Raw genomic sequence first — 14569 nt, 5'->3', positions numbered from 1 at the left:
AATTGAGGGAAGGCCAATTTGAATAAGATCAGATATGATTTGGCCAGAGTGGACTGGGAGCAGCTACTTTTAGGTAAATCTGTGTCAGAGCAGTGGGACTCATTCAAGAAGGAAATAGGGAGAGTACAGGGCCAACATATTCCAGTAAAGATAAAGGGTGGAACCAACAAACCCAGGGAACCGAGGGCTCAAAACAGCGGAAACCCTAGAGGAGTATAGAATGTGTAGGGGGGAATTTAAAAAACAAATTAGTAGAGCAAAAAGGGGGCATGAAAAAACATTGGCAGGTAAAATAATGGAAAATCCAAAGTTATTTTACAAGTACATCAAGAGTAAGAGGATAACCAGGGAAAGAGTAGGGTCCATTAAGGGCCATAGTGGTAATTTGTGTGTGGAGCCGGAAGACGTAGGTAGGGTTCTAAATGAATACTTTGTGTCGGTGTTCACAAGTGAGAGGGACGACGTGGGTATGGAAATCAGGCAGGAGGACTGTGATATAATTAAAGAAACTAGTGTAGAAAGGGGAACACAGTTAACGCTCTGAGTCTGTATGACTCTTCTGATGAAGATACGGACTGTGTTCCTCTCCGCAGATGCTGTCAGACCTGCTGAGTTTTTACAGCTATTTTTGTTTTTGTTTCAGATTTCCAGCATCCACAGTATTTTGTTTTTATCTTAGTATAGAAAGGGAGGAGGTTCTAAGTGGTCTGGCAGGCTTAAAAGTAGATAAATCTACTTTAAGTGAATTTATCTACTTTTCTAGAAGTGGCAGATGGAATACAACGTGGGGAAGTGTGAGGTCATGCACTTTGGTAGGAAGAATAGAGGTATAGACTATTTTCTAAATGGGGAGAGAATTCAGAAATCTGGAGTGCAAAGGGACTTGGCAGTCCTAGTCCAGGATTCTCTTAAGGTTAACTTGCAGGTTGAGTCGGTAGTTAGGAAGGCAAATGCAATGTTGGCATTTATTTGGAGAGGACTAGAATATAAAAGCAGGGATGTGCTGCTGAGGCTTTATAAGGCTCTGGTCAGACCACATTTAGAATATTGTGAGCAATTTTGGGCCCCGTATCTCAGGAAGGATGTTCTGGCCCTGGAGGGGGTCCAGAGGAGGTTCACGAGAATGATCCTAGGAATGAAAGGCTTAACATATGAGGAACGTTTGAGGACCCTGGGTCTATACTCGATGGAGTTTAGAAGGATGAGGGGGGTTCTGATTGAAACTTACAGAATACTGAAAGGCCTGGATAGAGTGGACATGGGGAAGATGTTTCCTTTAGTAGGAGAGACTAGGACCCGAGGGCACAGTCTCAGAGAAAAGGGAATACCTTTCAGAACAGAGATGAGGAGAAACTTCTTTAGCCAGAGTGGTGAATCTATGGAATTCATTGCCACAGAAGGCTGTGGAGGCCAGGTCATTGAGTGTATTTAAGACCGAGATAGATAGGTTCTTGATTGGTAAGGGGATCAAAGGTTCCGAGGAGAAGGCGGGAGAAAGGGATTGAGAAACTTATCAGCCATGATTGAATGGCGGAGCAGACTCGATGGGCCGATTGGCCTAATTTCTGCTCCTATATCTTATGGTCTAAATCTCCAGGCCCAGATGAAATGTATCCCAGGCAGTTGAGTGAGGCAAGGGAGGAGATAGCAGAGGCGCTGGCAATAATTTTCAATACCTCTCTGGCCACAGGAGAGATGCCAGAGGACTGGAGGACAGCCAATTTGGTACCGTTATTCAAGAAGGGAGGAAGGGATAATCCAGGGAACTACAGGCCAGTCAGTCTAACCTCAGTGTTGGGGAAACTATTGGAAGCAATTCTGAGGGACAGAATTAATCTACACTTGGAGAGGCAGGGATTAATCAAGGACAGTCAGCATGGTTTTGTCTGACCAATTTGATTGAATTTTTCAAAGAGGTGACCAGGTGTGTAGATGAGGGCAATGCATTTGACGTAGTCTACTTGGTCTTCAGCAAGACTTTTGATAAGGTCCCGCATGAGAGACTGATAACGAAGGTAAGAGCCCATGGGATCCAAGGCAATTTGGCAAATTGGATCCAGAATTGGCTGAGTGGCAGGAAGCAGAAGGTGATGGTCGAGGGGTGTTTTTGTGACTGGATGCCTGTGTCCAGTGGGGTTCCACAGGGATTGGTGTTGGGTCCCTTGCTGTTTGTGGTAATTATAAATGATTTAGACTTGAATGTAGGAGGGTTGATCAGTATGTTCGCGGATGACAAGATTTTGACAAGGAGGTATTCAATGAAGGCATGACACTAGGAAATTCTGAGGAACAAAGCGACCTTGGTGTGTGTGTCCATAGATCTCTGAAGGCGGAGGGGCATGTTAGTGGGGGTGGTGAAAAAGGCACATGGAACACTTGCCTTTATCAATCGAGGCATAGATTACAAAAGTAGGGAGGTCATGTTGGAGTTGTATAGAACCTTGGTGAGGCTACAGCTGGAGTACCGTGTGCAGTCCTGGTCGCCACATTATAGGAAGGATGTGATTGCACTGGAGGGGGTGCAGAGGAGATTCACCATAATGTTGCCTGGGATGAAACATTTAAGTTATGAAAGAGGTTGGATAGACTTGGGTTGTTTTCGTTGGAGCAGAGAAGACTGAGGGGTGACCTGATCGAGGTGTACAAGATTATGAGGGGCATGGACAGGGTGGATAGGGAGCAGCTGTTCCCCTTAGTTGAAGGGTCAGTCACCAGGGGACACAAGTTCAAGGTGAGGGGCAGGAGGTTTAGGGGGGATGTGAGGAAAAACTTTCTTACCCAGAGCATGGTGATGGTCTGGAATGCGCTGCCTGGGAGGGTGGTGGAGGTGGGTTGCCTCACATCCTTTAAAAAGTACCTGGATGAGCACTTGGCACATCATAACTTTGAAGGCTCTGGGCCAAGTGCTGGTAAATGGGATTAGGTAGGTAGGTCAGGTGTTTCTCCTGTGTCGGTGCAGACTCGATGGGCCGAAGGGCCTCTTCTGCACTGTGTGTTTCTGTGATTCTGTGATATGACACGAAAATTGGTGGGGTGGTAAATAGTGAGGAGGATAGCTTGAGATTACAGGAGGATCTAGATTGGCTGGTCAGATGGGCTGAACAGTGGCAAATGGAATATTGGAAGTATAGATAAACAATTGGCCATTTTGGTGAGAAAATTAAACATTTAAATTAATGATACGGCCTGCAGAGTGGTCGAGCTTGAGAATTAACGCACTCATCCCATCCTGGTCATAACGCCTGGTTGATGACCCCTCACTGATGTACTTTTTAACTGTTTCTAGCTGAGATGTGCTGAGTTAAATTGCACCAACCACCTACTATTCCCAATCAGTGCACTCAGCGCAAATGAGGTGTTGAACATGGTGTCCGTCTAGTTGGCATAATTTAGTGAGCAGCTTTTTCACCCACTCAGCCATATGACAAGTCTGTAGGAAATTCACTGGAGCAAGTTTCTTTAGTTAATGTTCACTGTCTTTAACAGGGAGAGACATCGGTGGAAAGCAACACAACCAAACCAGAATGGAATGAACAAATCACTTTTGTTGAGATGTTTCCCTCACTCGCTCGACGTATCAAAGTTCAAGTCATTGATGATGCGAAAATCAATGATGTCGCTGTTGCGACTCACTTTATCAATTTGCAGCAGATCTCCGATGCTGGGATTAACGGTGAGTTTAACAGGAAGCTTATTGTCCACTCTTTCCTCTGCTTTTCACAGTGATATCTCTTCTGCTTCGGAATATGTGATACTCTGGATTACCTCTAGCATATTTCTCGAGGGTAGAACTCTGTAATCCTTCTTTAGCCTCCAATCTCTCTCAGCACTTTTTCCTGTTCTTTATTTTGTGAATAACCCTGGACTCACATAAATAACATCTGCTCAGTGCAAAATTAATGTAATCAGAGCAGCTTCCATAGACCTCAGTGGACAGAATTGGGCGGGTATTAATCAGACAGGTATAAAAATGGGGGAGGGGAATGGTATTAAACAGGCAGGTGTAAAATGGTTGGGTATAAAACAGGCGAGTATTAAATAGGCAGGTTTTAAAGGGGTGGGTATAAAACTGGCAGGTATAAAATGGGCAGGTGTGAAAAACAGATGGGTTTTAAAATGGGCATGTATTAAACAAGTGGGTATAAAAACGGAGAGGTATGAAATGGGGCGTAAAACATGTGGGTTATTAAATGGATGGTATTGAACGGGCGAGTATTAAATGGGTGAGTATTAAATGGGCGAGTATTAAATGGGTGAGTATTAAATGGGCGGGTATTAAATGGGCGAGTATTAAGCGGGTGAGTAGTAAATGGGCGAGTATTAAATGGGTGAGTATTAAACGGGTGAGTATTAAACGGGCGAGTATTAAATGGGCGAGTATTAAATGGGTGAGTATTAAGCGGGTGAGTATGAAACGGGCAGGTATTAAACGGGCGAATTACTTAAATTACTTAATAAGATGAGTCCATGGTGTTGTGAGTACTATATTAGCATGGATAGAGGACTGGCTAACTAATAGAAGACAGAGAGTTGTGATACGGGAAGCATTTTCAGGATGCCAACCTGTAACTAGTGGAGTGCCACAGGAATCAATTATTTACAATATATATTAATGATTTGGATGACGGAAGTGAATGTACTATCACCAATTTTGTGGATGACACAAAAATAGGAAGGAAGGCAAGTGGTGAGGATGACACAAAGAGTCTACAGAGGGATATAGACAGGTTAAGTGAGTGGGCAAAAACTTGGCAGATGGAATATAATGTGGGAGAATGTGTGGTTATGCACTTTGGCAGGAAGAATAGAGAAGCTGAATATTATTTAAATGGAGAAAGACTGCAGAAAGCTGCAGCACAGAGGGATTTGGGGGTCCTTGTGCACGAATCCCAAAAAGCTAACATACAAGTTCAACAGATAATAGGGAAGGCAAATGGGATGTTGGCCTTTATTTCAAACTATACAAGGCACTTGTTAGACCACACCGAGAATATTGTGAACAGTTTTGGTCCCCTTAGCTAAGAAAAGTTATACTGGCATTGGAGGCAGTCCAGAGAAGGCTCACTAGGTTGATTTCGGGTATGGAGGGATTTTCTTATGAGGAGAGGTTGTGTAGGTTGGGTCTGCACTCATTGGAGTTTAGAAGAATGAGAGGCGATCTTAATGAAACATATAAGATTCTTATGGGGCTTGACAGGGTAGATGCTGAGAGGTTGTTTCCCCTTGTGGGAGAGTCTAGGACCAGAGGGCGTAATCTCAGAGTAAGGGGTCGCCCATTTAAGACAGAGATGAGGAGGAATTTCTTCTCCCAGAGGGTAGTGAATCTGTGGAATTCTTTACTGCAGAGGGCTGTAGAGGCTGGGTCATTAAATATATTCAAGGCTGAGATAGACAGATTTTTAATCAGTAAGGGAATCAAGGGTTATGGGGAAAAGGCAGAAAAGTGGAGTTGAGGATTATCAGATCAGCCATGATCTCAGTGAATGCTCAGGAAAAAGGGGGGCCCACACTGCTGAGAGTGTTCTATAGACCCCCAAATAGTGTAAGGGAGGTGGAAGAGCAAATATGTAGATAGATTTCTGAGTGCAAAAACAATAGGGTGAGGGGTGATTTAATTGAAGTGTACAAGATCCTGAACGGCCTTGACAAGGTGGACGTGGAAAGGATGTTTCCTCTTGTGGGTGAGTCCAGGACTATGGGGCACTGTTTTAAAATTAGGGGTCGCCCTTTTAGGGCAGAGATGAGGAGAATTATTTTTCTCTCTGAGGGTTGTGCGACTTTGGAATTCTCTGCCTCAGAAGGTGGTGGAGACGGGGTCATTGAATATTTTGAAGGCGGAGGTAGATAGATTCTTGTTAGGCAAGGGAATCAAAGGTTATCGGGGTTAGGTGGGAACGTGGAAATCGAAACACAAGATCAACTATGATCTTATTGAATGGCGGAGCAGGCTCGAGGGGCCGAATGGTCTACTCCTGTTCCTATTTCTTATGTTCTTATATTCTAATCGTTGGGGATTTCAATTACCCTAATATTGAGATACGAACAGTGTGATAGGCAGAGAGGGCACAAAATCCTTGAACTGCATTCAAGAGAACTTTTTTAGCCAGCATGTAACAAGCCCAACGAGAGGGAGTGCAATTCTAGATTTAGTCTGAGGAAATGAAGCAGGGCAAGTGGATGAAATAGCAGTGGGAGACCATTTTGGAGATGGTGACCATAATACAGTTAGATTTGGCATAATTATGGAAAAGGATAAAGATAGAACAGGAGTAAAAGTCCTAAATTGGGGAAAGACAAATTTTACAAAGCTGAGAGGTGACCTGGCGAAAGTGGACTGGATACAGCTATTAGAAGGAAAAACTGTGTCAAATCAGTGGGAGGCATTCAGTCAGAGATCTGATCTTTAATCACCTGAAGTTGTATATATGCATATGTTGTTGGATATTCAAATGTTTCTCTGTAAGTAGAAATTGTAAAAAACTAAAGAGGGAGGAAATGTAGTAACTGAAGGTATAGCCTTTCCTGCTGTCAGTCAGGGATCACGTGATGTTCTTGGAGGCTCTGACTAATGAGGCCTACAGAGACATCGACATGTCTAGGTCGATCTGTCACCTCAGGAATTGATGGTTCGATGTTAATCGCAGGCAGAATAGTTGGTTGTTGGAATGTCTCTCTGACACAAATATGACCAATGTGCTTACGAACGATTCTATCTCCCACTTGTACTTGGAAAGATAATGGGCCAGTCTCTGAGACAATGGTTCCAGGAACCCAACAAGGTCCTCTTCCGAAATTTTGCACGAATACCGTGTCACCTACATTGTGCGAGCTTTGCTGTGTACATTGTGGTTCAACCTTTGATTACTCTGACTCTGCTCCACCTTCTCCTCTAAATTTGGAAAGACCAGACTTAATCGTGTATGTAGGTGGTGTTTCATCAGTAATTCAGACAGTGTTGAACCTGTAGTCGAATGTGGCATTGTAACGATAACTGAGAAGAAAGTGGAAAAGTCGAGATTCTAGAGCATCTTCTGATAACCTTTTCATACCAGACTTGAAACTTTGTACAGCTCTCTTGGCTAAACTATTTGATGAGCGTTGATAAGGGGCTGTTTTAATATGTCTGATTCCATTTTCCATTCCATGTTAATTCCAACTCTTTCGATGCAACAATTTCTTTACCTTCACAAAGGTTTCTTCCTGCTGTAAATTCCACAACCAACAGTGATTCTTTTGTATTCATTCATGGGACGTGGGTGTTGCTGGCTAGGCCAGCATTTATTGCCCTTCCCAAATAAGAGTCAGCCACATTGCTGTGGGTCTGGAGTCACATGTAGGTCAGACCAGGTAGGGACGGCAGATTTCCTTCCCTAAAGGACATTAGTGAACCAGATGGGTTTTTACAACAATGGTTTCATGGTCATCATTGGACTTTTAATTCCAAATTTTTACTGGATTCAAATTCCACCATCTGCCGTGCATTCCCCTGTGTCTCTGGATTACTGGTCCAGCAACATTACCTCTGCTCCATTGCTTCCCACTAACAACAGGTGTAATGGTGCCAACACAGTTGAAGAGTTAGGCAAGCGGCGGCTATAGTAGTTGATCATTCCCAGGAAGGACTTAATTTCGGTTACATTGGATAGTGATGGTGCACCTTTTATTGCCCAAACTTTCTCTTTTACCGATGCAAACCCGTGGCTTCCACCTCGTGACCCAGGTAAGTAACTTCTGGCACTTGAAATGTACGTTTTCCCTTCTTTAACCGTACACTGGCTTCCATGAACCTTCTTAGCCCCTCCTCCAGGTTGGCCAAGTGTTCAGTCTCGGTTGACCCTGTGATCAGAACATCATCCAGGTATACTACCACTCAGGGAAGCCCTTGCAAAAGATTCTCCATTGTTCTCTAGAAGATAGCGCATGCAGACAAGACTCCAAAGGGTAGGCGAGTGTATTGATAAAGACCCTTGTGTGTGTTAATAGTCACATATTCTCTCAACATGCTATCCAGTTCTACTTGTTGGTAGATATGGCTCATATCCAATTTTGTACAGGACTTGCCTCCAGCCAGCTTTGCATCTATCCTTGTGGCAGCAGTTTCCCCCGTTGGGGGGGATGTGTGGGACTGGGCACGGATGAACGGGTTCCCGATCGGCGCCTCCCCCTTTTACAGGGGGAGCCAATTAAGGCCCACCCAGCGTGATGTCTGCTCGGAAGCGGGTGGGGAGGGCGATTCCTTGAGCTGGGAGTGTGCTGTTTTGCACATGCACACGAAAGAGCACAGAGACCTCCCTGAGGCAAAGTGCCGCCTCATGGAGATTGGTGGAAGTTTTAAAAATTTTTGGAAGGGTAGAAAAAGTATTCCTGACATGTCCCCTCATGTGACACTGTCACATGAGCTGGGACATGCCAACTTCTTATATTTAAACATTTTATACACATTTTAAACCCCTCATGAAACCTCATCCCACCTGTGGATGAGGTTTTATGTTTTTTATGAAGGCCGACTGGGCTCTTTGCCTACCCGCTAACCTTAAGGTTGGACGGACAGGTCCATTAATTAGTTTAATTACTTTTTTAATGGCCTTAAGTGGCCATTGACAGTTCAGTTGGCTGTGCACCTGCCGAACTGAAAATCTAAATGACGCGGGGTGATGTTGGGACGCTTGCCTGATGTATACCCGCGTCATTTTACACATCGGCGAGTGGGTCCTGCCCCCTGCTCGCCTAACAGAAGATGTAGCCCTTGGAATGGGGTACTTGTCTAGTTTTGCTGCCTTATTTATGGCCCATTTATAGTCCCCACAAATGCTTTGGTTTTGTCAGGTTTAACCACTGGAACTATGGGTGCTGCCCATTCTGAGATTAACACAGGTTGGATGATTCCCAGCTTTACTAATCGGCACAGTTCTACACGCACCTTTTTCTATGTATAAGGCACAGGCCTGGCCTTACAGAAATGTGGTGTTGCCTGAGGGTTCACATATATCTTGGCCTGCACACCTTTTAACTTACTTAATTCATCCTGAAATACACTGTGGTATTTCCTTAACAGTTCAGGAACTCCTGTTTTCAGGTGAAATATGCCAGACTAGTCAAGTTTGATTTTCTGTAACCAGCCTCGGCCTAAAAAATTGGCTTCTGCTCCTTTCACTATTATCACAGGCAGCTGGGCTGTCTGTTGCCGGCAAGACACCCTTTCCCTGAATAGATTCTCCAGTATATGTCTTTAATTTAGAGGTTGTCTGCTCCAGGTTTATTGGCTTTCTACCTTCAGTAAGGTATTTGAAGGTGAGCTCTCCCATCACTGTGGTTGAGGTTCCCGTATCCACCTCCAGTATTAGTGGCTTCTCATTAACTTGGATTGTGACAGTGATAGGTTTGGTTTTCACAGCGGTGACATTATACAGGGAATAACTGTCGGTGTTGGTTCTGCTGTATTTGTTAATTCAGTCATGTTTGTCTGCTGCTTTATGGGCTGTTTCGACTTTGTCCTGCATCAACTTACCACATGGACCTTCCTTATGGCAGTAATGGCACTCTGCCTCCTTAAATCTGCAGCTGTCCGGTACATGGTCACCTCCACATCTATAACAAATTAATCTTGGTGTCGCTGAAATGTTTCGGCCTTTTCATGTTTCTGCCAGTGGATGTGGAATCTCACTTTGATGCTGTGGGTCCCGCTCCTACCCGACATGACAACAGCTCCATGTTGTATGTGCTGCGAAGCCTGTGAGTCTCTCGCCAGGCTTTCCATGGTGAGGGAGATTTCTCCAACGCGCTTAAAGTCAATGTCAACCTCGGTGAGTAAATGGAGCTGAATGGTGTCGTCCTGAACTCCACAAACTAATCAGTCCTGCAGCAAATCATTTAATGTCTCCCTGAAGTCACAGTTTTCTGTCAACTGCTTAAGGTTTGCTACATAGGTTGCGATGGACTCTCCCAGGGCCCGAACTCTGGAATTAAATTTAAAAAGCTGCATTATTACAATGGCTTTGGCTGGAAATGCATCTTCAGGAGGCCCAACAATTCATTAAAGGGTTTAGAACTGGGCATGCTCAGGGCTGTCAGGTTGCGAATGAGATTGGATGTCTTACTGTTCACTACGAAATGAAATCCGAGGCGCTCTACATACTGGCTCCAGACTTCCATTGTCACATGTTATGGATCGATATCGATGAAGAGTGGCATGACTGGTGGGTGGTCTTTTCTTTTTCTGAGGATTTGATGTACCCATGGTAACAAGGCGAGGTGCAGCGTCCGAGCTATTTTACCCTTCTCGACAAATGTAATGACTCAACGGAGCCAACAGGTTTCAACAAGAAACACAGAGATAAAAACAAAAAACTACTGCGGATGCTGGAAATCCAAAACAAAAACAGAATTACCTGGAAAAACTCAGCAGGTCTGGCAGCATCGGCGGAGAAGAAAAGAGTTGACGTTTCGAGTTCCTCATGACTCATGTCCTCAGTTCTGTTGAAGGGTCATGAGGACTCGAAACGTCAACTCTTTTCTTCTCCGCCGATGCTGCCAGACCTGCTGAGTTTTTCCAGGTAATTCTATTTTTGTTTTCAACAAAAAACAGATTGGCCAGAATTTTTCCCTGGTCAGGCGGGCCCAGTGGGAGTGGGTGGGGATGGTCGGGAAGCTGACTGCCACTCGCAATTGGCTCCGCTCCGCAATTTTACGCGGGTGGGGCAAAGAAGGCCTGCCCTGTGTGGATCGCGAGCAGCAGGACTGAGCGCTATCTGTGTGGGCGGGGGGAGGAGGGAGAGTGGGCCTAGCACCAGTCCCTTCATGTGACTCTGTCACAAGAGCTGGGACATGTTTTTAATTCAAAAATAAAGTTTTAAGTTAATGTTTATTTGGTTTAGGAAACTCCATCCTGCTCGTGGATGAGGTTTCCTAAAAAATGTAAAGGCCACTTGGCTTTTTGCCTGCTCGACAACTATAAGGTTGGATGGGCAGTGTTAATTTGATTTTAATTGACTTGTTAATGGCCTTAATAAGCCTTTCAATTATCGGCAGGTGTACAGCCAACTCCAGTGCGTGCCTGCCAAACAAAATATCGCACGTCATATTATGCTCGGGCATGTCAGGCGTGGGCCTGCACTCCAAACGTAAAATCCTGGCCATAAACTTCATTACAGAGAGCTTTTCAGGTGCTCGATCAGGACTCTCATCAGGAAGCCCCGCCCACCGGAATGCCTGCGCTTAGGGCTCATTGGTTGGAATCTCCCAGAACATCACGTGATGCCTGATGGACAGCAGGAGAGGCGATACCTTCAGTTACTACAATACTGTAGAAAGCCTAGAGTATAGAAAGTACAGGGGTGAAGTAAAAATGGAAATTAGGAAAGCAAAGAGAGGACAAGAAAAAATATTGGCTAAAGAAAATCCTAAGATGTTTTATCGGTACATTAAGAACAAGAGAATAACTAAGGAAAAGGTAGGACCTGTCAGAGATGTACATGGTAACTTGTTGGTTGATGCAGAAGATGTGGGCAAAGTTCCTGATGAGTACTTTGTCTCTGTCTTCACTAAGGAGAGGAATGATGCAGCCATTCTAGTTGGAGGAGGAGCGTGAAATATTAGACACAATAAGCATAGTGAGAGAGGAAGTGCTGGAGGAATTGGCATCCTTGAAGGTGGATAAGTCACCAGGGCCAGATGGATTGTATCCCAGGCCGTTGAAGGAAGCCAGGGAGGAAATAGCAGATGCTCTGAGGATCATTTTCCAATCCTCACTAGATACTGGCGAGGTACCAGAGGATTGGAGGGAGGTCTGTGAATGTTGTACCATTACTTAAAAAGGGTGCGAGCGATAGGCCAGAAAATTATAGGCCGGTCAGTCTGACTTCAGTGGTGGGCAAATTATTGAAAATAATACTGAGACAGGATAAACTGTCACTTAGAAAGGCACAGATTGATCAGGGATAGTCAGCACGGTTTTGTTAGGGGAAGATCGTGTCTTACTAAATTAATAGAATTTTTTGAGGAATTAACAAGGAGGATTGATGAGGGTAGTGTAGTGGATGTTGTCTACATGGATTTTAGTAAGGCATTTGACAAGGTCCCACATGGCAGACTGGTCAGGAAAGTGAGATCCCATAGGATACAGGGAATGTGGCGAGTTGGATTCAAAATTGGCTCAGTGACAGGAAACAAAGGGTAATGGTCGATGGATGTTTTTGCAAATGGAAAATGGTTTCCAGCGGTGTTCCACAGGGCTCAGTGTTGGGTCCCTTGTGGTTTGTTAAGGATTGTTATATTAATGATTTAGACTTAAATGTGGGAGGCATGATTGGGAAATGTGCAGATGACACAAAAACTGTCTGTATAGTTGATAGTGAAGGGGGTAGCTGTCGACTCCAGAATGATATCAATGGTTTGGTTGAGTGGGCGGAGAAGTGGCAAATGGAATTCAATCTGGAAAAGTAAAGGTAACGCATTTGGGGAGGGCAAACAAAGCAGGGGAATACTCAATAAATGAGAAGTTATTGAGAGAGGTTGAAGAAATGAGAGACTTTGGAATGCATGTCCACAGGTCCCTGAAAGTGGCAGGACAGCTGGACAAGGTGGTCAAGAAAGCATATGGAATGTTTTCCTTTATTAGATGAGGTATTGAATACAAAAGCAGGGATGTATTGCTGGAACTGTATAAAATGCTAGACCACAGCTGGAATTTTGTGTACAGTTCTGGTCACCACATCACAGGAAGGACATAATTGCTCTGGAGAGAGGGCAGAGGAGATTTACAAGAACATTGCCAGGGTTTGAAAATTGCAGCTATGAGGAATGATTAGATAGACTATGGTTGTTTTTTTTTTAGAACAGCGGAGGCTGAGGGGTGACCTAATTGAGGGGCCTAGATAGGGTAGACAGGAAAAACTTGTTCCCCCTAGCTGAGGGGTCAATTACCAGGGGGCATAGATTTAAGTTGATTGGTAGAAGGATTAGAGGGGACATGAGGAAAAACCTCTTCACCCAGAGGGTGGTGGGTGTCTGGAATTCACTGCTTGAATCAGTGGTTAAAGGGGAAACATTCAACTCATTTACAAGGTACCTGGATCTGCACATGAAGCTCTGTAACCTGCAAGACTACCAACCACATGCTGGAAAATGGGATTAAAATGAGCAGCTATTTTCTTTTTTCTCTTTTTTGACTGGAGCAGACACGATGGGCTGAATGGCCTCTTTCTGCACTGTAACTTTTCAATGGCTCAATGGTTAGGGAGGGAGTTCCAGGATTTTGACCCAGTGACAGTGAAAGAATGGTGATATATTTCCAAGTCAGGATGGTGAGTGACTTCACAGAATCACAGTGCAGAAGAGGCCCTTCGGCCCATCGAGTCTGCACTGACACGTGAAAAACACCTGACCGACCTACCTAATCCCATTTACCAGCACTTGGCCCATAGCCTTGAATGTTATGGTGTGCCAAGTGCTCATCCAGGTACTTTTTAAAGGATGTGAGGCAACCCGCCTCCACCACCCTCCCAGGCAGTGCATTCCAGACCGTCACCACCCTCTGGGTAAAAAAGCTTTTCCTCACATCCGTCCCTAAACCTCCTGCCCCCCACCTTGAACTTATGTCCCCTCGTAACTGACCCTTCAATTAAGGGGAACAGCTGCTCCCTATCCACCCTGTCCATGCCCCTCATAATCTTGTATACCTTGATCATGTCGCCCCTCAGTCTTCTCTGCTCCAACGAAAACAACCCAAGTCTATCCAACCTCTCTTCATAATTTAAATGTTTAATCCCAGGCAACATCCTGGTGAATCTCCTCTGCACCCCCTCCAGTGCAATCACATCCTTCCTATAATGTGGTGACCAGAACTGCACACAGTACTCCAGCTGTGGCCTCACCAAGGTTCTATACAACTCCAACATGACCTCCCTACTTTTGTAATCTATGCCTTGATTGATAAAGGCAAGTGTCCCATATGTCTTTTTCACCACCCCACTAACATGCCCCTCCGCCTTCAGAGATATTCAGAGACTTGGAGGGGAACTTCCAGGTGGTGGTGTTCCCATCTATCTGCTGCCCTTGTCCTTCTAGATGGTAGTGGTCATGAGTTTGGAAGGCGCTGCCAAAGGAACCTTGGCGAGTTCCTGCAGTGCATCTTGTAGAAACATAGAAAATATAGAAAAATGAAATATATCGGCCATTCCTTCACTGTCGCTGGGTCAAAATCCTGGAACTCCCTTCCTTAACAGCACTGTGGGTGTACCTACACCCCATGGACTGCAGTGGTTCAAGAAGGCAGCTCACCACCATCTTCTCAAGGGCAATTATAGATGGGCAACAAACGCTGGCCCAGCCAGTGAAGCCCACATGTCGTAAATTCATTTTTAAAAAGTAGGCCATTTGGCCCCTCGAACCTGCTTTGCCATTCAATATGATCGTGGCTGATCCTCTATGTCAACCCTGTACTCCCGCTCTCCCCCCATACCCCTTGATGCCTTTAGAGTCCAGAAATCTATCCATTTCCTTCTTAAATATATTCAGTGACCCGGCCTCCACAGCCTCTGTGATAGAGAATTCCACAGGTTCACCACCCTCT

General features: G+C 44.8%; 1 protein-coding gene across 2 annotated transcripts in view; it reads left to right on the top strand.

Moving 5' to 3' along the window:
• The window catches only part of fer1l4 (fer-1 like family member 4), a 291481-nt gene that overhangs the window by 53544 nt on the left and 223368 nt on the right, over nucleotides 1–14569 (top strand). For both annotated transcript variants that reach the window (XM_078535361.1, XM_078535360.1), the window contains exon 14: nucleotides 3487–3673. In XM_078535361.1, the coding sequence (XP_078391487.1) occupies nucleotides 3487–3673 (187 nt within the window). The remainder of the gene's footprint in view (nucleotides 1–3486; nucleotides 3674–14569) is intronic.

This window comes from Cetorhinus maximus, unplaced genomic scaffold (genome assembly GCF_964194155.1).
Source record: "Cetorhinus maximus unplaced genomic scaffold, sCetMax3.hap1.1 HAP1_SCAFFOLD_409, whole genome shotgun sequence".
NCBI classification, from domain to species: domain Eukaryota; kingdom Metazoa; phylum Chordata; class Chondrichthyes; order Lamniformes; family Cetorhinidae; genus Cetorhinus; species Cetorhinus maximus.
This window is presented reverse-complemented; position numbering and strand designations above follow the sequence as displayed.